Source organism: Phyllostomus discolor, chromosome 6 (assembly GCF_004126475.2).
Source record: "Phyllostomus discolor isolate MPI-MPIP mPhyDis1 chromosome 6, mPhyDis1.pri.v3, whole genome shotgun sequence".
NCBI classification, from domain to species: Eukaryota; Metazoa; Chordata; class Mammalia; order Chiroptera; family Phyllostomidae; genus Phyllostomus; species Phyllostomus discolor.
The window spans coordinates 148,719,792-148,742,315 of NC_040908.2; the positions used below are offsets into that span (position 1 = coordinate 148,719,792).

At 43.1% G+C, this 22,524-nt stretch overlaps 1 protein-coding gene across 1 annotated transcript; it reads right to left on the reverse strand.

The window, feature by feature from the left end:
* Window positions 1–517: 517 nt before the first annotated feature.
* Window positions 518–21,323, reverse strand: TRAF6 (TNF receptor associated factor 6). Its single transcript, XM_028517532.2, has 7 exons — window positions 21,120–21,323; window positions 14,529–14,846; window positions 11,408–11,558; window positions 10,544–10,702; window positions 8,874–8,945; window positions 6,804–6,881; window positions 518–5,461 (listed from the first exon to the last, which is right to left on the reverse strand). Exons 2-7 carry the CDS (start codon window positions 14,822–14,824, stop codon window positions 4,592–4,594), a joined length of 1,626 nt encoding a protein of 541 aa, XP_028373333.1. The 5' UTR covers window positions 14,825–14,846; window positions 21,120–21,323; the 3' UTR covers window positions 518–4,591.
* Between the last annotated feature and the right edge of the window lie 1,201 nt (window positions 21,324–22,524).

Here is a 22,524-nt window from a genome sequence, read left to right on the forward strand (position 1 = left end):
GACAGCTTATCAAGCATGCAAAGGATATTAGAATATTGTGCACAACCGATGATGGCTTTCAGATAAATCCATTACAAAACACAGCCTTTCAGGCAAAATAAATAAGATTAAAATTCAGCATAAGAGATTTACAAGTTTAAAACGAGCTTGAAGTGTGGACTACAGTTCCCACCTACACGCATACATCACATTTCCGCAGGGCGTGACAGTTCCCCCGAGACTGTTCAACCACCTTAGCCGTGAGATTTTTGTTGAAGAGAGACACCAGGCTGCAAGGAGTGGCAGTAAAAGGAACATCTGTCAGATGACACGGCAAACGGAACAAAATGTCGTTTGCAGGTTCTAGGTGACGGATGTTCCCCGTACAATTCTTTCAACATTTCTGCATGTTTGAACGATGTCATAGTAAAGTGCTGTGGGGGAGAGCAAGGGAGATAACATCTATGCCTTCCGACAGAAAACCTACACGACAAACTGTCAGGAATTGGTCAGCTGTAACCGGTATTCTCACCACATGTTCATTACTAAATGAACATCTGGGTGGAATTGGAGGCAAGCCAAGAAAAGAGCAGCAGTAACTGAACAAGGGAAAGTACTTCAAAGTCCTCCTAAGTTAGGGAAATCTCAGATAGTTAAAAAGGTTCTGGTCATGAGGGATGGGAGGATTCTCTGGATAAAGGAATGATGAGCAACTGCTCCTCCTGGAGAATGCACCCTAACTGAGTGCGTAGTCCACGAACATGCTCCGAGTTGTTAAACTCAGTGGCACAGTCATGGAGGACAGTTTTAAAACTTTACGCCTACCACAAAACTAATTGCTAGAGACCGTCCAGTATCTCCAGATTAGTCCATCATTAAGGGGAAAATAATCTTGCCCTTCATTCCATTTCACTGCTTTTCTCTTCTATTTCTAGTCTGCAAAACAAAAGTTGTATCATATTATAGCAGTGATTTTTCCACTTTTTCCATCTCAGGGCACACATAGCCTAATCACTGAAGTTCTGCGGCCACCAAAAACCATGTATATATATATATATTTTTTTTTGCCAATTTAACCAAAAAATAGATATAATTTTGATTCATTCACACTGGATGGCTATTGTGCTGGCTGTTGTCATTTTTTTATGATAGTCTAAGGGAAAAAAGGTCAGTGCCCCTGACTAAACAGTCAGGTGTTGCATGGGTTAAAAATTCCCGTGACATGACGTTGGAAACCGCCGTGCTACAGAACAGCCAGAAACCGTCACTGCCCCACAGCCAAAGGACAGTGGAAAACTCCCGAACTACAAAATCGACATCCCAACTTGGTGTCCAATAGAAAAATGTGTCTTGAGGCAAGTTCACATTTCAACACTGGGTCGGATATGTCTAGGAAGCAAGGACACCATTTACTTTCAAGTTAGCAATGTCCATGAACGGTGTCAAAAGATAAGTATGTTAAAAGGTTGATAAAGCATCAACACATGGCCCAAATACTTGTAGGCCAACTGAGCTAGTTTCAGAGAGCGGGGCAGGAGATTGGAGAGACAGACCAGCTTTCCAGGAAAGACCTGATTCTGAGTGGAAGTCCTAACAAATGTTTCTATTTGCAATGACGGTCTGGCCATCACTTTTACCGGCTCTGTCGACAATGAAGGAGTAGTATAAAGTAAGTGCTGGTTTATTACAAAATGCCAAATGTTGAGGGTTAAAAAAATTGCTTATTAAGATGAGACCCAGAGGACAGACACTAAGTTGAAGTGAAGTGTTATGTCAGCAAAAAATAAAGCCATTTTCTACTGGCTAAATCCTTTTGTAAGTCCTGTTGACATGCTGCTAGTAAGAACTTAATTTCTTACAGCAGAATTTTATGGTGGAAGTAGACCTTAGAAACAGCTAATCTAACCGCTTATCTTACAAATAGGAAACCTGAAGCTACACAAAAAAACTGTTATTGTTTGGATTATCATTCCTGAGTAGGGAAAACAAAAACAAAAAACCAAGCAGGAAATGACTCCTCAGTACCTAATCCACAGCCACACTTTTAATAGAAATTTAACCAGACCAGGGAGCTTTTAATATCATTTCCTTTTTTGATGGGGTTGCATGTTTTGTGGCAACACTTAATTTTTTGCTCTGATAAAAGTACATTTTTTTAAAAATAGAAAATGTAAAGCCTACAAGAAAGCACAAAGAAAATAAGTCATCAAAAATAGTGTATTTCCTTCCGGCTTTCTTCTGGGCAACAAAAATAACTACCGCTCACTGTGTAAATGGAATGAACTGGAAAACTTGCTTCACGGACACATGCTCTCCGGGACAGCGGAGGGGCTGCAGCTGCGGGGCAGAAACTGCCCGCTAGTCCCTGGCTGGTACTGGCACCGACAGAGGAACCGGGGACTCTGTGGGACCTTTTCACTTCAAAGAGAAACCCACCAGAGCAGGGGCCTAAACGGGGATGGGGAAGGAGGGCGGAGAGGTAAGTAAAGGGAAAGGTCAAAGTGACCTTTCCAGGCCGGGTCTGCCTGGAACTGAAACCATTCTTCTCCACAAAGTCTCTTGGCTTCCTCTTAATATTAAGGCTGATCTTTTCTTTCTAAAAAATTTGTATTAAATTGATCAGGGTGACATTAATGAATAAAATTATATAGTTTTTAAGTGTACATTTCTAGGGTTCATAATGTGTGGTGCTGCACTGTGCGCCCAGCACCCGAAGTCAAGTCACCTTCCGTCACCACGTTTGGCCCCCTTAACTGCTCCCTCGGCCCCTCACTGCCTCTGGAACCCGCCACACTGTTGTCTGTATCTGTGAGTTTGTTTTATATCCTGCATAGGAGCGAAACCACATGGTTCTTCACGTTTTCTGAGGCTGATCTTTAACACTGGTCAGGGGGCTATGATCTGGCTTCTCTGGAGACACAGTGCCATCTCTCATGACCGCACCACTTTGAACCACCTTGTGTATGGGTCCTCTTATATTTTTTAAAAAATTTATTACCCGCTACATAACACACTTCATGCTACGTAACACACTGCATCACCTTCTAGCAGGCGTAGATGAGCATAACTGAGTTATTTTTCATCAATCAGGAAAACGCTTCCTCAATCAGTATTTCCTAAACCCTCTGACCACACAGCAACGATCAAGTCCAGGGACAAGCCCGTCTCTCTCCAGTCAAGTCCACTGCCGCGCCTCACAGGCAGCCCGCTTCCTCGCCCCGTTGGTGACCCTGTGGAGAGCGGCAGCTCCAAGGATGGGGAAGCACGTGCCCGTGACGGAGAGAGATCCCTGGGAGAATCTCGGACCACACCGTGGCAAGGTTGCCAAAGCCCTTAGATTCTTGATAAGAGCCCATACTAGTTGGGGGCACCCTGAGAACTAGATTTCACCATAACATTTAATGCCTATGGGCCTTTAACAAATATGTAATGGCACAGAAACCATCTCTATTAGGAACGTTTAGTCACTTCAATACATTGTACATGATCCCCCTCGGGTGCGAACTGCTGAACTGAAGCAACTGCTCAAGCTAAGTCCTGATATAGCCGCTGTGACTTCCGACCCTAGTCTGGTGACCCTCAGGCACTGCCCTTGATCTCCCAGGTATTAAGGAATTTTGCTTTTAGAAAATCAATTTTGTGCCACTTAACTGAATGAAACCAGAGGGCGTTTAAAGGAGCTGACAATTTGTGGCTCAAATTAGAGGGCTAGTTGAGCCCCTTTAATTTTTACGTTGGTAATTATACACACGCATCTCCGTGTCCTACAAGTATTAAGCATCAGAGAACATAAGCAGGGCTGTGGGGTTCACGCTGCACTGAACAGACAAAAAGGGGTTTACGCAGCAGCATGACACTGAGCAGTAGGTGCCCACGAGTGTCCACATTCTAAACTTTGAAGATGCTACTTTGTAGCCTCAAAGAAATACGTAAGCAAGGTAGAATGAAACACCTGAACAAGAATTATTCAACAGACATGTTCACACTGAGTAAGGTTGTTAGGCTCTAAACTAGTCCCTGAGTACCCTTAGTAACACCCTGGGGGCAGGGAAATGGGGGGAATGAGAACTTAAGCTTTCCAAGGATTAAGGCTCAAATCCTTTGAATGTGAGGTCAAATAAAATGAGAACTCAACCTTATAGTGGTAACTCTTCTTGCTGGCAACAGCACGAGGCGGTAGTGATTCTCGCGTTTAATATATTACATATATACTATAAAAATAAGCTGGAGTTATAAGGAACATTATTTTGAATGGTTTGAGCTCTGCTACTCTAACCCTGGGCTTCTGACAGAACATTCTGGAGCAAAAGCCCATGAATCCACAACGAAGAGGCACACTGACAAATAGGTGCTGCAATATGCCACAGGCACTTCGGTTTTAACAATTTTGAAAAAGCACGGAACACGTAGATTGCCGAGGAAAAACTGCTGTAGGGATTTATGACGGAAAAAGCGGCAAGCGAGCCAGCTCACCACACTCACTGGTGCGTATGCCGTCTTTCCCACTGTCTGTCTGTCTGTCTGCTCACACATTGTTATTGAGAGCAGGGCTAGGAAAGGCACTGCTTTCTCCAGAAAGGCTTTTAAAAAACAAAAAGCAAACGAGGGGATGCTATACCCCTGCATCACTACTCCGTGGCTGAAAACCCTCCCTCCGAAGACTACCCATGTCGAAACGAGTGGTGACCTCACAGCGTACCAATAAAGTATCGTCCTTGATGAAGGTTCTTTGTCTTAGGGCTTCCAGATGCATAAAAGTCACATAGCCAAAACCTTTCGGGTTCCGTGGGATCGTGGGCCTCTGGAAGGCAAGCAGCTCCGGTTTGGCATCCATTATCTCCTCATGGTTCTGCCTTACCGGTGCTTCAGACTGATCAAGAATTGTAAGGCGTATCGTACCCTGGAAGGGCCAGGGCAGGTGGCTGTCATACTCCCCCTGCATCGTGTGGACGAAGAGGGATATGTAGTTCGCACAGCGCTGAGCCGTCGGTAACTGGAGGTGCAGGCGCATGCAGAGTTTGTACCCAGGTTTGCCCGTGTAGAATCCAGGGCTATGAATGACAACAGGTTTCTCCTCCTCTTGAGATTTCAAGTGCATCCCAAAGTTTCCAATCTTCCAGATGTAAATCCCATTGCACTGCTGTGCTTCTATCTCAGCAACTTTGTCCTCAAGGGTCCGAATAGTTCGTTTGAGCTCACTGACATGCACGCTCTGAGTTTCCATTTTTGCAGTCAGCTCCCGGATCTGATGATCTTGTCTTACAAGGCGACTCTCCAATTGTTGAATGGTTTCTTGGAAATTCTGGACCTCTGGGTGACACCCAGAGGAGGCTCGGGGCAGAGAGGAAGACTCATACAGCAGGACGTCACGCGGAGGCCGGGGAGCCATGGCGAGGTTTAAACTCTGAACAGCCTGGGCCAACATTCTCATGTGTGACTGAGTATCCTCTTGTAGGTGGCGTGCCAAGTGAATCCTCTGCATCTGAAAACCAAGCACAAGCTTTAGGCTGGGAATAGGTACTATGAGGACGAGAAAAGGGCCCTAGCCAAGCCAAACGAAAGGTTTTTGAGTAGCGTCACCATTTCCCTCCATCCCCTACAACCCTGTCTCCACCAGATTCTGGATCCAAAGAGATGGTCTTGTCTCTTGCTGAAAAACTGAGGCTATCTGTTGAGTACGCTCCCCTTTCATTCAGATAAACCCCCCTCCCGCTTACAAATGTATCAGGATCTGCACCCATCCTTCTCTTCTGACTCAGAGATGACTCTCTTCTTGTCCAAGGTTAATGCTTCACCTGGGCTCTTCAATGGCACCCACCCCTTTCAACACCTCCGAGGTGCTGCTTAGTTACTCCCATTCTTCTTTATCTTCAAACACTCTCTCCCCCTAACACTTTCCCTCAGAATGTAATTATCTTTCCTGTCTTCATACTCTTCGCAGGTCATCAAGAACACTGTAATTACTATATTAAAAATATATTTTTAAAAAATTCATTTTTATTTTTAATTTTAGAGAAAAGGGGAGGGAGGGAGAAATACAACTGTTCAGAGAAACATCGATTGGTTACCTCTCGCACACCCTCAACTCAAGACCTGGCCCACAACCCAGGCATTGGCCCTGACTGGGAATCGAACCGGTGGGTGACCTTTCAGTTCGCAGGCTGGAGCTCAGTCCCCTGAGCCACACCAGCCAGGGCTAAAAAAATATCCTTGATATAACAATTTTTATTATAAGAATAATTTGTGCACATTATAAAAAATAAAAAATATAGATGGTCAAAAATAAAATAAGTTACCTATTATCTCACTTAATTATTGTTCACATTTTGATATATTTCCTTGCTCCTTCTATTTTATAAAATTATTAAATGCATGCTTATTGTATTAAAGTTGGATAAAAACATAATGGAAAAGTAAAAGTATAACTGTACTCTCCAAAAAGAATGACTTTTCATAAATAATGATCTATCTGAGACATCTGACACAAGGGACCACTAGTCTCGAAACTAATTTTGGGGACTGCAACACCACCTGCTCCTGGCCTGGTTCACCAGCTTTGAAGACTGGCCACCACAGCTCATTTCCTGGCCGACTTCTCTTCCTCGTGCACACGCACTCCATGTGACCTCAGTCCTACACCTGCCATCCCTCATCACCTACTTCCCCAAATCAATGCTCTGAGCTGCAATTTCTCTTTGGAGCCTAACACTACATACAATGCACGTCAGCCCCTCCATTCCCACTGGTATTCTCCACTGCACTATCTAACTGAATTTTCTTTATCTATACTCAAGAATGAAAAGAAAAATAAAGAAACACCTTACCTTTTCCTGGCAACCGAAAGTACTGAATGTGCATGGAATTGGGGCTGTGGGACAGTCTAGATCAAAATGATTAGGCATCTGAAAACCAGAACAAAGGTTGAAAAATGCTTTTCTCTGCGTATCATGTTCTAGTTCGATGAGCTCACACTTGAAATAAAGGCTTACGTTTCACTGAAACACAATTCTGTATCATCTATGGCAGCATCACAACAGCAGAGTCTGATAGTTGCAACAGACACCAGGTAGCCCAAAAAGATTAAAAAAAACCCACAAACTTCCAAAAGTTGGAAAGAAAGGAAATATCAGTATTTCATATTATCTCCAAAATCACTCAAAATTTATTTCAAGAGTATGAATTTGTTCCTATGGCTGGAAACTGGAACCCTCTAGTGGCATTCTGAAGAAAAAGCACCTTCCGATGTCGACCTCAGCTGCAAACCTAACCAGGACTCGCGCTGTGTGGACTGTCCAGGCCACTTCACAGGTGCCCGTCAACTGTATACATTACAGCCACGGACCACACCCAGCACCTCCCTCATGACCACCTTTCACGAACCTCCTTAGCTTTTGTTAACCTGGGCGTGTTTTGGCTGTAATGGGGAGAGGCTCAGATGTTAGAAGGCATTTTAATCACATTAATAAAAGTTCTAAAGAAATGTCTCAGCTTTTGATATGGGGACTCTAAAACAGTCTTTAAGGTAAGATCCACTATACAGAAACATTCTTTGAAACTACTATCAAATTTCCTTTAGAAATTTAGGTTAGCCGTAGTCATAGATGTTTTAAGCAGAAACATTTGAGACCATTTAACCCAATCCCTCAACTTTGCATAATCTAGGACAACGGTCAGCAGGTTTTTTTGTGAAGGGTCAGACAGTAAGTCCTCTCAGCTCTGCAGGCCCTCCGGTCCCTGTCCCGGGGACTCAACTTTCCGCTGCGGTCGAAAACCAGCCGTGTATGACAGACAGACAGACAGACTCACGGGCACGGTGCCGCTCCAATACAACTATTTATAACAGCAGACGTGAGCCAGACTGGGCTGGCAGGCTGGTGTGCTGATCCCTTATCTAGAATGTCCACTCTCTTGCCAGAGATCAAGCGGGCAAGCCATTGGCACAACCAGGGCCCAAACCTAGGTTTTCTGACTCTGAACCTAGGATTTTTTCCTACATTAAGCTTTATTTTTACTGGGTTTTAGATGTGCTGCATGGTTTCCTTTAAATAGTACAACAGAGCAAAAAGAAAAACCAGGGAGGCGAGACTTCATAAGCAAAAAAAGTTTAACACCTTCAAATTAAGGCTTTTTTGGAAAAAAAAAAACCACACCCCAAAACTATAGGACTCTGTTAAGACCGATGGAAAAGTTTAGCCGAGTGACAGGGTTTGCATACCTCTAGTTAGTAAGGTAATCAATGATGATCTCTGGGTTTGCAGATGTCACGGGTGTATAAATAGTGACTAATATTCAAATCTTGTGGGCAAATCCCCCAAATGTCAGAAGAGAGCAATCACACCGTTTTCCTGCCTCTAATAACGTGAATGCAGTAGTCTTCTGCTGTACTTGCTGCTGCCCGTCCGTGGCCCCCAGGACCGCTGGACGGAGGGCCACGGGTCCTGGACGGCTCTGCTCTGCCCAGCATGTCGCGGGGCCGTGGGGACACACACAGCCCTGCTGCTGAGCAGACTGTCCTCTCCCTGTCCTTTCAGCCACTCTCCGGACACCCAAGATCCTGCTTTCACAGCATGTAGATATGTGTTCCTTCAGGCACTCTTTCCTTTAACTGGGGGTTTTGATTATTTGCATCTTAAAACTACCTGGTTTTGTCTAGGAATTTTACACATATACATAACCATGGGTATTAAGTTAATGACTTTAAATACTTAGAGAGGGCTAAGTATTTTGTTCTTTCTGAAAGTATACATTATTATTCATTTATATGATCCATGTTCACATAGTCCTAACACTTTTTCACCCTGTCTTCCGTCTGCCCTACCGATTTAATTAAAAACCTAACTCACTTCTTTAATCCATTAATGGAAATACTAGTTCACGAAAGAGAATCATCATACCTGTTCTCTGATGAGCATGGTCTTGCAGTATTCACAGACGACATTGGCCAAAGGGCAGTTCTGGTCATGGAGCTGAATTTTATTAGAGAAATAAAAGAGAAGCATGAGAAAATCTGAAACAGTAAAAAGAACCTATATTTATAAAAGTAAATTTTTCACTATAAACAAATTGAGGACATCAGTGTGTATAAAAAAAGTGAGACTAATATATAAAAGATACTTTCCCTTTGCGAATATAGTAATCAGATACATCTCGTGTTTCAGCTCTTTAAAAGAATATAGCAATACATAAAAGAATTTCCTAAATCACTTCTTTTAACCTGTGACTAGTTGAGAACATCCTTTACCAACACCATCCTTCTCCAGAGGCATTCCTCCAAAAAATCCCCAGCAACATCATGGTGATTTAAATGAAACTCTTAGCAGGAAGGTTAAAGAACAGAAGCAGTATTAGGATAGGAGGCTCTGGTGCCCAGGTTCTCATAGGCCTGGAAGGGTAAACCTTGTTTTCTAAAATACAATGAATTTAAGAAATAATGACCCCTTCAGGTTAAGTCCATTTACTTTACTTAAGTTCAGGAAGACATCGATTTGTTCTAACTATGCCCCAGACTTCTCCCCATTTATAGTGAGTTAGCTGACTTGTTTTGAATATTTCATCAGCTTCATGAGTATGATATGCTTGATTTCTTAAGAAAGTAAAAAATTACCAAAATAAACTTGCAAGAAATAAAACTTAAGGAAGTATCTTAATGGCTATAAACAAATATAAGTTATATGTAGGTTGTTTTAGTGAAGAGGACACGGAATGGGTATCTGGAGCTAGGATCTCAGTGCTGGCTTTACCATTACAACAAGAACATAAAATTGCTTATATTTATACAGTCCATAAAGTTACTGAACTCGCTCACATCTCAGTTCCCGAGTGAAAAAACCACTCCGTCAGCACGACGCTGTCCAGTGCTGTGAAGGGTCTGCTTAAAGGTAAACGTTCTAATTGACGTATACCATACAGAAAAGTGTACAAAGCCCGGTGAATTAGCACCAAAAAACCACACGCTGTGGGATTTAATTTATTCTCCCTGAAGGTTTTAACGACCCAGTCTCTGTTTCAGAGAGCAGAGCGCACGTCCGATGCAGTAATCATCCTGCTTGTGTGTCTCGAATGCGCGACTGGCCATTCAGGTATCACACAGGAAAGCAGATCAGCACATAGCTTTCCTGGGAGGTTTCGTTATTTGCAGGTCTACTACAGTGTTAAGTGCTATAAACAATGTTTTCTAAGAAAGATAGATAAATATAAGCCTTACACTTATTTACTAAAATAGTTTAATGAACTTTGTTTCTTAAAAATCAATCTTCCCACAACTGATAATATAGACTCAGAATTGGAGTAACATCCTCACCTACAGCAAAACTCCTCAAATTGTACATTAAAAAATAATTTAAGGCCCTGGCCAGGTAGCTAAGGTGGTTAGAGCGTTGTCCTGATACACCAAGGTTATGGGTTCAATCCCCAGTCAGGGCACATATGTCGTCAACCAATGAAAGCATAAATAAGTGGAACAACAAATTGATCTCTCTCTCTGTCCCCCCTTCTTCTCTCTCTAAAATCAATAAAAACAAAATTTAGGAAGTAGTGAAATGAACAAATCCAAGTCAGTACATGCCTCTTTATCTTCAAATGCCATCGACATAGCACAGTTTATACAAGAAACCTGTCTCCTTGGACACTCCTTGAGAATGTGAATATTAAGGTGGCACTTTTGGAAGGGACGCTGGCATTGGGGACAATTCATAAGAGCAAACTCACAATGTGCTTGATGATCCTATAATAAGGAGAAAATAATAGATTAGTATCTGCCAATTCTTAAGGTATCTCCTAAATATAATCTGTTCTGAGTATACACTGTTCTCTCTCAAAACAGCCACTCCTTCACAAGGAGCTAAGTAAACGGGGCAATTTGCAAGTATGTTTTAAACATTTTTGAATAGATCATAAACAATATTTAATTTCTCATAAAACTGCTAAGCTAAAAACAAACTTATTTAAAAGGAGTTCCTTTTACCTGACTGTTTCAGTTAATCTCAGGTTTTAGAAGGACTTCACTTAGTTCATAACGAAATGCACCGTTTAGGAAAAGAGGAAACAGCACGATAAGGGTGGTAAGATGGTGGCTACGCCACCCTTGCTGTTTTTTCCCAAACAAGAGAAATGAAGTTATGGGATTAATACGTGACACTTACATTTAGTATGCTCTTCAGTTTTATAGCAAAATAATGTCCCCCCCCCCAAATCTGAAGAATACTGATTTCTTTATCATCATTTGGCAGAGCCAGAGTAGCTGAAATAAGAAATTTATGGTGTATATATATATATATATATATATATCTCCAATAATGAAAGGGCTGGCATCTTAGTAAGCGACTGTTATATGCTAGGCACTGGCAACACACAGATGGACACAGCAAAGTCTGTGTTCTCCAGGAACTGCCTCGTCTATATGCTAATGGCTAGAAAATGACTTGAGTACCTCAAGATGTCTCAGTTCCATCTTGTGCAAACAGCCTTCATTTGGACACTTCACCGTCAGAGAAAGGATCTCTCGTTTTGCAAAATTGTCAGGGAACAGTTGAGTTTCCAGGAGTATTTCATTATCAACTGGACATTTGTGACCTGCATCCCTAAGAAAAACAAGTAAGGCACATACATTTAGTAGATTTAAACAAATATTAACATTAAAAAATTCAAACAACTTTAATTCACTGTGTATACATTCTCTATTATTTCCTATGGAAAATAATTTAACACATTGTATTGTATAATATTCCGGGGGGTGGGGATCCCTGTCCTTTTGTGGGCAGCCTACGAACTGTTCTTTTATACAATGAATACAACTGGTACCACGCTGGTTACTTAGCAGAAACAATGGGATTTTAGATCACGGGATAGATCTCAACCAAAAATGAGGACAAATTAACTGCATCAGGTCAAATTTTGATTGTCGTAAAAAAAAAAAAGAAGTAAAAGGTAAGGACGGGGAGTGTGCAGCGGCTGCACAGCATGCTAGTGAGAGGAACTACACGCGCTGCTCATAACACCAGCAACGTGTCTGCAGTGTGCCCCTCAGGCAGGAGCAGAAATTAAACCAGCTAGCAGCACCCCTACCAGCCCACATTTTAAGGTTTGCTCTGAACAGTCACTGTAACATTCTGGCTCATGAACAACAAGTTTCTCTTTGTTTTTATGTCTAGGGTACAATTTTGTAGGGGATTAAAGGACCTCTATTTCCTGCTTTCCCAGTGATTTGGTGGCTATTTCATTTTATGATGAGAAAAATCATCCTCAGGAAGTTTGGGTGTCCGTTCACTTCCCTTTAACTTTTCGGGATGTCTCAATCTTCACTCTCAAAACGTGGCAGGTCAGGTTGGCTACAGGAGCACTGACCAGTCACTCGGACGTCAGCTGAGCACCCGTGTGGGAGCCAGCAGTGGCGGTGCTGCCGTAGGCAAAAAGGCGCTGGAGACGGGGTCTGCTGGCAAATGCCTTAGAACCAACAGAGGTGAGAGGCATAGCCAGTCTCGAATGGGGCTTCTCTCAGGCTGATGTGGTGAGTACTCTGTCAAATACTTATAAGAAGCATGGAAAACTATAAACAAAGTTATTAAAATATACACCCAAAACCAAAGTGACAGATGTCACTTAGGGAAAAGAAACTTATAAAGCAAATTGGAAAGCATTATCCAGAGCAAATGGAAGTAGATTAACGTGGCTTTGATTTCATGCAGGACTATTTGGGTGAGAAATTTCTAAGCCATTCCTTCAAGAACATTGGAGTCACATCAGTGGTTACTTCCAGCTGAGAGGGAGAGAAAAAAAATAAGCCTCAGGCTTCCTTTTGTGGGTTTTACTTCCTTTTCAGACCACTGTCCATTACTTTCATGAACACCTTGCTATTAAAAAACTGTTAAAAATGAGCTGCATTCCTGGGCATGATGACACTTGGTAAAATACTGTACATCTCTCTACAAAAAAAAAAAAAATCAACAATCCACACTATGGTACATACAACTTACTAAGACTGAATCATAAAGAATCAGAAAATCTGAACATACTGGTTACTAGTAAGGAGAGTTTCAATCAGTAATCAAAAACCTTCCAACATGAAAAAGTGCATGAGCAGATGGCTTCACTGGTGAGTTCCACCCAACATTTAAAGAAGAATTAGTGCCCATCCTTCCTAAACTCTTTCAAAAAGTGGAAGAGGAAGGAATACTTCCAAATTCATTTTATGACTTGCATTACCCTGACACTAAAACCAGACAAGGACACAAGAAAGGAAGTCAGTATAAAAGCTGACAGTGAGTAGCCAGTTTAACCTACTTACAAATGATTTTGGCAATATAAACTAGATGCTTATTTATTGAAGAACATAAAATCTTCCCACTTCTTCCAGTGTTTTCTGTTCTGTACAAAACTCCTTAGGCACCTAAAATAGTCCCATCTAATGCTTTTGAATTATAGTAAAATGTCTTTCTCTCATGGGAGACGAACTCGAATAATTTGTGGAAATTCCATGTACCTCCATTCGGTTATAGCAACCATGACTCAATGAGCACTTACTGTGTGTCAGCACACAGGAAATTCCCAGGAATAAAACAGACCTCCACCCATGCTCTCAAGGAGCTTATTTTCCACTTCCGTAAGACAGACTGGGAGTGTGCAGACAGGGGAGGTGTGCTCTGGTGCAGAGGGAGTAGCCAGAGCTCCTATGAGAGGTGAGATCCGAGCCACAGTGCAGGGAGCAGAAGGTGTTAGCTGGGCCGTTAACTGAAGTGAGCCTGTTCCAAACAGAGAAAGCAACTAATGCCAGCCCCCTAAGGCAGGAGTGTGCTTGGCATGTAGAAGGGACGGCAAAGAGGGAACTGGCGGAAGGAAGAAGAGCACAACAGAGGGAGGTCAGAGAGCAGACACGGATCTATCACACAGGACCTAACGGGCACTTGGCTTTTTCTTCTAGATGACCTGCTGCAATGTTCTGAGCTGAGACAACATCACCTTACTTATTTAGCCAGGTTCACTCGGGCTGCTATATTGAGAACATTCTGGAAGAAGGCAAGGGGAGAATCAGGGAGGCCTGTGACCGCGCTGATGGTGATTCAGAACTGGGTAGGAGCAGTGAAGGCAGTGAGAAGTGACTGAATTTTGGATAAATATAAAGGTAGAGGCATTGATTAGTACTTTTAAAAAATCCTGGTTATTTTATAGTTGTCTACAGGTATCAGATAACAGACAGACTTTAATGTGGTCGAAATCATAACAACTGATCAATTAAGTCAGCATTCTTTGGTTGAGATGATCATATTTTACTATCATTTAAGGCAGATTTATATTATTTTCTTAAAGCGCAGAGAACTTATCTACTTATTGCTTGTGTACCTTAGGGTTAGAGAAGGGCAGGAGATAGAAATTACTTCACACGACAGTAGAAACTAGGGTAAGAATGTCGATGTCTCAAGTTTCTGCCCAGTGTCTTTTTCCCTGAGCAGCTTTTTACATGTAAGGCTACTCATTTTAGTTGTCCAGTGTTCTGTGTACCCTGTTCTCTGCATTTGGCTCTGTTACAGGACACACTTCTCTCTTCTGTCACGTACCTTATTGATTTGATGATGCAGGCTTTGCAGAACCTATGGCCGCAGGGCGTTTGCACCGCTTCCCGTAACGCCATCAGGCAGATGGGGCACTCGTACTTGCTTTCCAGGGGTGGGTCAAACTCCACGTCGTAGCCCTGGATCTCTTCCATGAAAGAGCTGGAGAGAGTCCCCGTGCTGGTAGCCCCACTCACACTGTCGTCTTTGGCCGCGGCACTGCAGGCACTGGCCATGGCTGCACAGCAGTCGCTCTCAGACTGGCTGGACACGCAGCTGTCTTCACAGTTTAACAGACTCATCGTAACGAGATTATCAATTGCTCTATGGGAACAGCAAGGAAAAAATGCCTTAACACATACATACATGCACACACATACATATAGCACAGCTTATCCATGCAGGTCACTTTTTAGTTTATATACATAAGCTGCGCTAATATTATTTATGGAAAACTTTCAAAGTTTTTTGAGCTTTACTTCATGACTACTATTTTATAATAAGTAAAGGAATGCAAATAGGTAGGACAGAATAAAAAGATAAAAGAAATCAGCTCAATTGTAATACTTAGCTATATCACAATTATCTGTTTAAATGTCTGTTTCCTGTGACTGAAGTCAAGAATTTAACTTTCATATCCTCAGTACTCAGCACAAGATCTTTCACATAATAGATGTTAATTAAGCCTCTGCTGAAGACCTTACTTATGCTGCTGAAGTTCATTCAAGTATTTTGAGCTCGAGAGAACAGGAGGACCAGCAGGCGGTGCAGGAAGAGCAACATACAAAGGATTAGATGACCACACTCAGCCAGGAGGTGTGCGATTTGGGGTGACCTAACCTTCTGGATCTTGGTTTCTTTATCGAGACCTAAAAGCTTTGAGTACTTCCAAATGTTCAGACATTCCTGTTATGTAGAATGAGTAAAATTGAAGAAGTATATTTGTATGCCCTTCTGCTTTCAGGCATGTCAAATGACCCTGTTTCATTATCTGACAGGAAAAAGAAGTGAGGTTTTGTCTACCTATGGAAAGCAGTAGCTTTCATGGGTAGGTGGGATGCCTTCAAATTCTAAATCATATGACATTTTTGATAAACTGATGTCTAAAAGCAATTCATAGCCTATGTCATCGGGTCTCTGTAGTAGATAATTAGACCTATGGGAAATTCTTAATATGTGCCAGATAGAAACAGTTCTGGAAACAGAATGTAAGCTTCTAGTCAGTGTGGTAGGCCACCATCCCCCTAGTGGGTTACAAGAGTAATCCTCTATCTTTTCTCAAATCTCTATAGATACCTTTTTTTTTCCTTCTCAAGAAGTTTTTTTTTTTTTTTTTAAGATTTTATTCATTTACTTTTAGAGAGGGAAGGGAGGGAGATAGAGAGAGAGAGAGAGAGAAACGTCAATGTGCGGTTGCTGGGGGTTATGGCCTGCAACCCAGGCATGTACCCTGGCTGGGAATCGAACCTGGGACACTTTGGTTCCCAGCCCGCGCTCAATCCACTGAGCTACGCCAGCCAGGGCTTTCAAGAAGATTTTTGAGTACCATCTGATGGGCACCAAAATGACGAGGCCTGTTCTGGCTGTAGAGGCAGTATGGTGAATTGGCAAACCCCGGAGAGCATCAAATGTGTTGCTATGTGAAAGCACTCAGAACTGTGTCTGGGAGAACACATTCCTGTTGTGAGCAGCTCCATACAGTAATTTTATGTTACAACTTCATTGCTGCCTCCCCCTCATCAAAAACGGAAACTACAGAGCTTAGGAAAGGTGCAGTCACGTGCCGAGGACCACCTGGGTAATAAGTACCAGCTGGAATCAGAACCCAGGTCTGCTTGGCCCCAGGCCCTGTGCACTTTGTACTGCACCACGTTTGGCTCTTTGTGTTTTGACAAACTTGTCCATAAAGCTGCTTTTAAAATTTCCTTCCCTTTATTTATGTTACGCTGGACCAGGGATTTTCAACCTTTTTCATCTCATGGCACACATATACTAATTACAAAAATTCTGTGGCATGACAAAAAATGTTACAATTCTTGCCAATTTGACAAAAAATAGGTATACTTTTGATTTATTCACACTGCATGGCTGTTGTCATTTTTTAAATTTGACAATCTAAGGGAAAGAGCTCAGTGCCCCTGACTGAATGGTCAGGTAGTACACATTTGTTTGTTTTTTTAAATCTTCATCCAAGGGTATGTTTACTGATTTTAGAGAAATGAAGGGGGAGACAGAGAAAGAGAGGGAGAGAGGGAGGGTGGGAGAGAGGGAGAGATGGGGGAGAGAGAGACAGACAGACAGACAGACATTGATGCGAGAAGCATCTATCGGTTGTCTTCCATACACACCCTGTCCAGGGATTGAACCCGCAACCTAGGTATGCACCCGGACCGGGAATTGAACCTGCAACCTTTTGGTGTATGGGATGACACTCCAACCAACTGAGCCACCTGGCCAGGGTGCATGTTTTAAACATTCCTGTGGCACACTGGTTGAGAATCACTGCACTAGATGAATGTGCTGACCACAGATTCTTACTAAACATGACCTGCCCAAGTGTTATTGTACTAGTTGATAGGATTTCAAAGATGCAGTAGAGAAAAACTGACATTTAAAAAAATTTTTGATATACTACTTTTGAAAAGGTAAAAACAGCTCCCAAAGCCTTGTTATAGTTAGTGCGAATTCCTCTGGGAGATTCGGACAGACTGAGGGGAAGGAAGGGATGGCAAGGGAGGGGCAAACAGAACCAGTCATTCCACCTGGGCTCCAGGACGGGGGGTGGGGGTGGGGGTGGTGGACCCCCGTGATACCCTCCAAATCTGAGGACATATGACACTGTTATGCTGCCCTAGGGTTTCTGTCCTTTGTTCTTTTTCTTCCCTTACACATCTCTGTGTCCAATACTTCCTTGGGCAAATCTCCTAGAAGCAGAATTACCAGGTGAAAGGGGAGGCAACTTCCCCAGGTTTTCAACAGACAATGCTCGCTATCCAATATGTACTGAAGGCTTCTTAACTCCCACTCCCAAAAGCTTGAGAGAGACCATTTTATATGTCCTTGACAATTCTAGGTCTATTTATCTTTTGGGTCTTTAACCATTTATTTTTTTAAAAAATAATCACTTGGAGAACTTGGTAGTTGTTATTTAGTTGTACAGAATATATCCAAGTACTAGTCAGAAGACAAAAGCAAGCTGCTGAGCTAAGTCTACTTTTCTGCCCAACTGTCCAGCTACAATTCGGTTCACTGGGCAGTCTATATACTGCCCTCTTGCAGTCTGGTTCCAAAGAGTTGAAGGTTGTTAGATTTAAAGAGACCTTTTATAGCAAATGTGTTACTAAGAAAACCTGTGTAATCAGTCACAATTTCTTAAAAAGAATTCCACTGTAGGAATGCAGTGTAGAACATGAAAGTGAGTGCTCTTAAAAATCTAGAGGGCTTCAATTTTTCACATTACTTCTCCTCCCTCCCTCCCTTTCTAGAGACAGGGGAAGGGAGGAAAATAGAAAGGGAGATAAACATCGATGTGAGAGAAAAACATTGATCGGTTGCTTCCTGTATGCACCCCTACCAGGGACCGAACCTGCAACCCAGGCATGTGGTCTGACTGGGGCGACTGAACATGGCGACTTTTCAGTTTGTGAGACGACACACAACCAGCTAAGCCACACTGGTCAGGGCTATTAAGGGTTCTTTTTAACTTTAGATGGTGCCTCAGGTATCCACTTCAGGAGAGGCTACAAAAGCAGGTTTTGGCTTTACAGAAGCTGTGTAGGATGGATGACCCGGGGGGAGCCACATTACAATAGCCCGAGTAGTCGTTCCAGAGGAACTGTCCTGCGTCCCTTATGTTTCTTTATCTTCCAAACTGGACCAAACCACCAGCACTCTGAGAAGTCAGTAAGAAGAAGCATATCCTGTTTGTAAGGACTGATGAAAATGGACTTTGCTGATGACTGAATCAATAACCAATCAATGGAATACAAATCTAGTCTTTTGTCTGATGACCGAGCATCAAGCCAATCTACACAGTACAAATCTAACCTTACCTCGTCTAGCACCAGCGGTCTCTTCCGTAATATAACTTACTTCACTTTCCTCCTGTTCCCCAAGATCCCTGTGCTTTTCTCCTGTGCTGGGGGGGCCCTTTTGGGCTTCTGCTCTCCAAATTGCAATTCTACAGAATCCCAAATAAATGCTTACACTGTCTCTCATTTTGACTTTCTATTTTTTTTAGGTTAACGAAGATAAAATAAGTAAGAAAGAATATATATTCTTTCCATAAAATTTCTTATAGCCTCTTTTTTACTCTTAACATTCAGAATTTATGTGGTTTCTACAGGAATTAGTAGAAGGGATGGAACAAAGTTTACATCATTCCTCACCTTGCAGGTTAGGAGCTTCATGACTGCAATTCCCTTTTCTGCAGTTGTGAATTTAGTATAGTAAGCACGGCCTTAATTAAACATTTTGGGGTGTAGCTTTTGCTAACTTAACTCGATTGCAAAAAGAATAAATGTTGAAAACAGCCCTGTCATAAATCACAGCTCAAATCCACCTATGTGTATCCGGGAATATACCGGGTCCAGCAGAAGTAACGCCTGCTTGAATGTGGTTGGCAGGGCAATAATATGGGAGTAATAACTTATAGTTTTAACTTGAACATTTCACCTAAAATGTCATATGTTGTGTTCGAATGTGATATTGTTGTTGGAGAATTACATGCTTATGATTTTGTAAGAAAATCTTTTGTAATAAAAAGCGGCATCATTTGTGTTGGACCCTGTATTATAATCCAAAGGGTATTCTGTTAAATGTCTAGTGGGAGGGTGAGTAGGGTGATGTACAAACATTTGTTTCCCTAACGTCCACAAGTGCTAATGAGAGAAATGTCTAAGTTAAAGAAATCAACAAGTTCTACCTTGAATCGGTCAATTTTAAGCTGATGGAAAGTCATTCACAGCTAAACATGCAACTCGTAAGTAAAACCATATAAAACAAACAGATTATGTATCATACAAATGTCCACTTGAAACCTATATAATTTTATTAACTAAGGTTACTCCAATAAATTTAATTAAAAATTTTTAAAAAGAACAAGAAATCACCTTTAAAATTTTTCTGCTAGCTTTAGAAATGGGAACTACTTACTAACTCCTTAAAATCTATTTTTAAAATGCAAAGACCTGCAGATGCAATACTGCAAAAACAGTCCATTGTTATGCTTTAATTTTGAATAGATTTAAGGGGCAGTCCCCTTTCTAGGTACTATTTGTTTCCCCCAGGAGGCAAAGAGTTGAATAACTTCTTTCAAAATCCAAGTGGCAAAAATTTATCAGCATCACAGATTCAAATTTATCCCAGAAAAGACCTCAAGGTACAATCCTGCAATACAGTGAAGTATGCAGCGCTTGCAGGTTGAAACTCATCATCACTCCGGCAAGAAGTGCCTGAAATACATTCCTTCCTTGACTTCCAGAGGCCCCGCTGTCCTGATCCCATCCCCAGCCTCAAAGTCAGAAAAGCCCCTTTGACCCTCCTTAGTAATCTAATCATCAGGGAATGGATAAAACGCCAACACTTAGAATTTCTTAACAAGCTTTTCTGTCCCTGTGTCGCTAGACATTCAGTAATTTGTTCCCCCGAGAAACAAAAGCAGCATGCAAACACTTTACATGCAAGCTGCTAATAAAATACTTTAGGTGCTTTCTGTTCACATTCATGACAGTCCTACCTCTCAGTTCGAGTTCCGCTAAAGCCAAATACTAGGAACAGCTTTATCAAGCCAGCGTCTGGAACAATCGCTAGAACTACGAGTGCAGGGGCGGGGGAGGAAAGATTCGTGTCATCTGAGCTTTTTTTTTTTTTAAACCTGCTGCCTGGGACCTCTAACGATTCAACGAGGAACCCAAAAATAGCTTTCCCATGACAGTGACAGAGGAAGCCGGTGAGAACTTAAAGGGATTTTTTTTTTTTTTTTTTTAAAGCCGGTATCAGCTTGGTGGGACGGGAAAATCCAGGAGGCAATTTCCTTTTCTGGGAAGGGGAACGTGCGGGCTGACGAAGTGGGCGCGGGATTCCCACCAGGGAAAGGTGTTAGAGGGGAAGGAGGTCCCCGCGGGCTTGGGGCGCAGAGGGGAGGGGAGAGGAGGAGGCGCCCACAACCTGTGGGAGGCGAAGAGACAGGAGCGACGTCCCCAACGAGAGGGAAACAAGAGGACGGGGGCCGCGCCCCCAGCCTCTGGGAAGAACAGGGACGGGGGCGAAGTCCCCAACCGGAGAGAAACAGAGGAAGGGGGCGTCCCCAACCTCCGGGAAGCGAAGGGACAAGGGGCGACGTCCCCAACCCGAGAAAAACGAGAGGAGAGGAGGCTGAGTCCCCAACCTCCGCGAAGCAAAGGGACAGGGGGCGACGCCCCCAACCCGTGGGAAACTAGAGGGGAGCGGACTGTGTCCCCACCCTTTACGAAGCGAAGAAACACCGGGGAGAAGTCCCCAGCCCGGAGGAACAGAGAGGAGAGGGGGCGGCGTCCGCAACCCGTGGGAAGAGAGGCCGCGGCCGCCCCGGTGGGGGGACATCCGAAGGAGACTCACCGCTCTCGTCCGCTGGGCCGCCGATCCCGCGGAACCGCAGGACTCCGCTCCGCCAAAGCACCAGGAGAGGACGGGCACCGCGCTCCGAGCCGAGGCGGCCCGGATGCCAAACTCCCGGCCCGAAGGCCGCCGCTCCCGCGTCCCCGGGCCGCCCGAAGCCTGAACCCCAGCCCCGGTCGCCCCACTTCCGCCTTCTCTGCCAGCCCCGGGGGAGTCAGGGGCGGGGAAAGGGCCGGGGTGGAGACAGAGAGGCCGAGCTGGGCCTCTGCGCCCCCTGGCGGCGGTCCTCCACAGGTGCGCGGGCTGCGGCGCAGGCGCAGTGCAAGTCCAGCTGTCAAACCAGAGCACTCCCGCTTCTCTCCTAAAGGAAAACTAGGACGTTGAAACCTGTCCCGGAGTAAGTGTGAGCGACCTAGTGAGCAGCCACAACACAGCAGTAATCAAAACTGTGCTTTTATAGCTTCCTGCATCCAATCAGGAGAAACCCCCACCTGGGCTAGATCACTTGACCTTCGGGAATTCTTATTATCACTCCCGGACTGCACCTTCCTTGCCAAGAAAGTTTCCTTGGTAGGCAGAACCCACTATTATCACCTGGTCCTTCTGCTTCAACCAGTCCGAGCGAGTCTAGCTCATATGTTAAACATTCACCCCTCCCCCGAGGCTGCTATCGACTACACCACCCATTTTTTTCTATCAACGAGAAAGCTATTTTGAATTTTCCCGGTTTAACTGGATACAACCCTCTCAGGAATGTTACAGGCACTTTGCAGGAGATGCATGAAAGATTCCTACCCACCTCTGCAAATTTGACTCATCTTTCACCTCTTGGGGAAGTATTACAGAGTGGTGGTTTTTATGGGCACATACCCTGAAACCAGACTGCTTCATTTAAATCTAGTTAAATCTAAGTTCCCCCTTTATAAATTGTGACTTCAGGTAATTTCCTTAGTCTGCCTTTCTTCCATTTTTTTCCATCTCATCTTACAATGGGGATAATAATAGAACTTATCTCTTTGGGTTGTTGGAAAGGTGAGATTAACTGGTAACATAAATACATTATTTACAACTATTAAGTACAGCAATTTTCAACCAGGGTGTTGGCAAGAATTAAAAAAAACCCTCAACCTCTCATTATTTAGTCAGGGGCACTGACCTCTTTTCATTTAGATTGTCAAATAAAACAATGACAATAGCTAACACATCAATAGTCATCCAGTGTGAATAAATCAAAATTATACCTATTTTTCTCAGACTGGCAAAAAATATAACATTTTTGGTGGGCCACAGAATTTTAGTGATCAGTGTAAGTGTGCCATGAGATGAAAAAGGTTGAAAATCTCTGATCTAGGGTACAGTGTGTTCTCAATAAGGATAGCAACACTGTATTTCCTACTTTCTGGCT

What these genes read in the sequence shown, in the direction of transcription:
- TRAF6 (XM_028517532.2), bottom strand. Translation starts at nt 14,824, where the DNA reads ATGAGTCTGTTAAACTGTGAAGACAGCTGCGTGTCCAGCCAGTCTGAG. An exon ending in CCATGCTCATCAGAGAACAG is followed by an intron (nt 6,882 to 8,873) that starts GTATGATGATTC and finishes TCTGGTTTTCAG; the next exon opens with ATGCCTAATCATTTTGATCT. An exon ending in CTTTCGGTTGCCAGGAAAAG is followed by an intron (nt 5,462 to 6,803) that starts GTAAGGTGTTTC and finishes CTTGGTTTTCAG; the next exon opens with ATGCAGAGGATTCACTTGGC.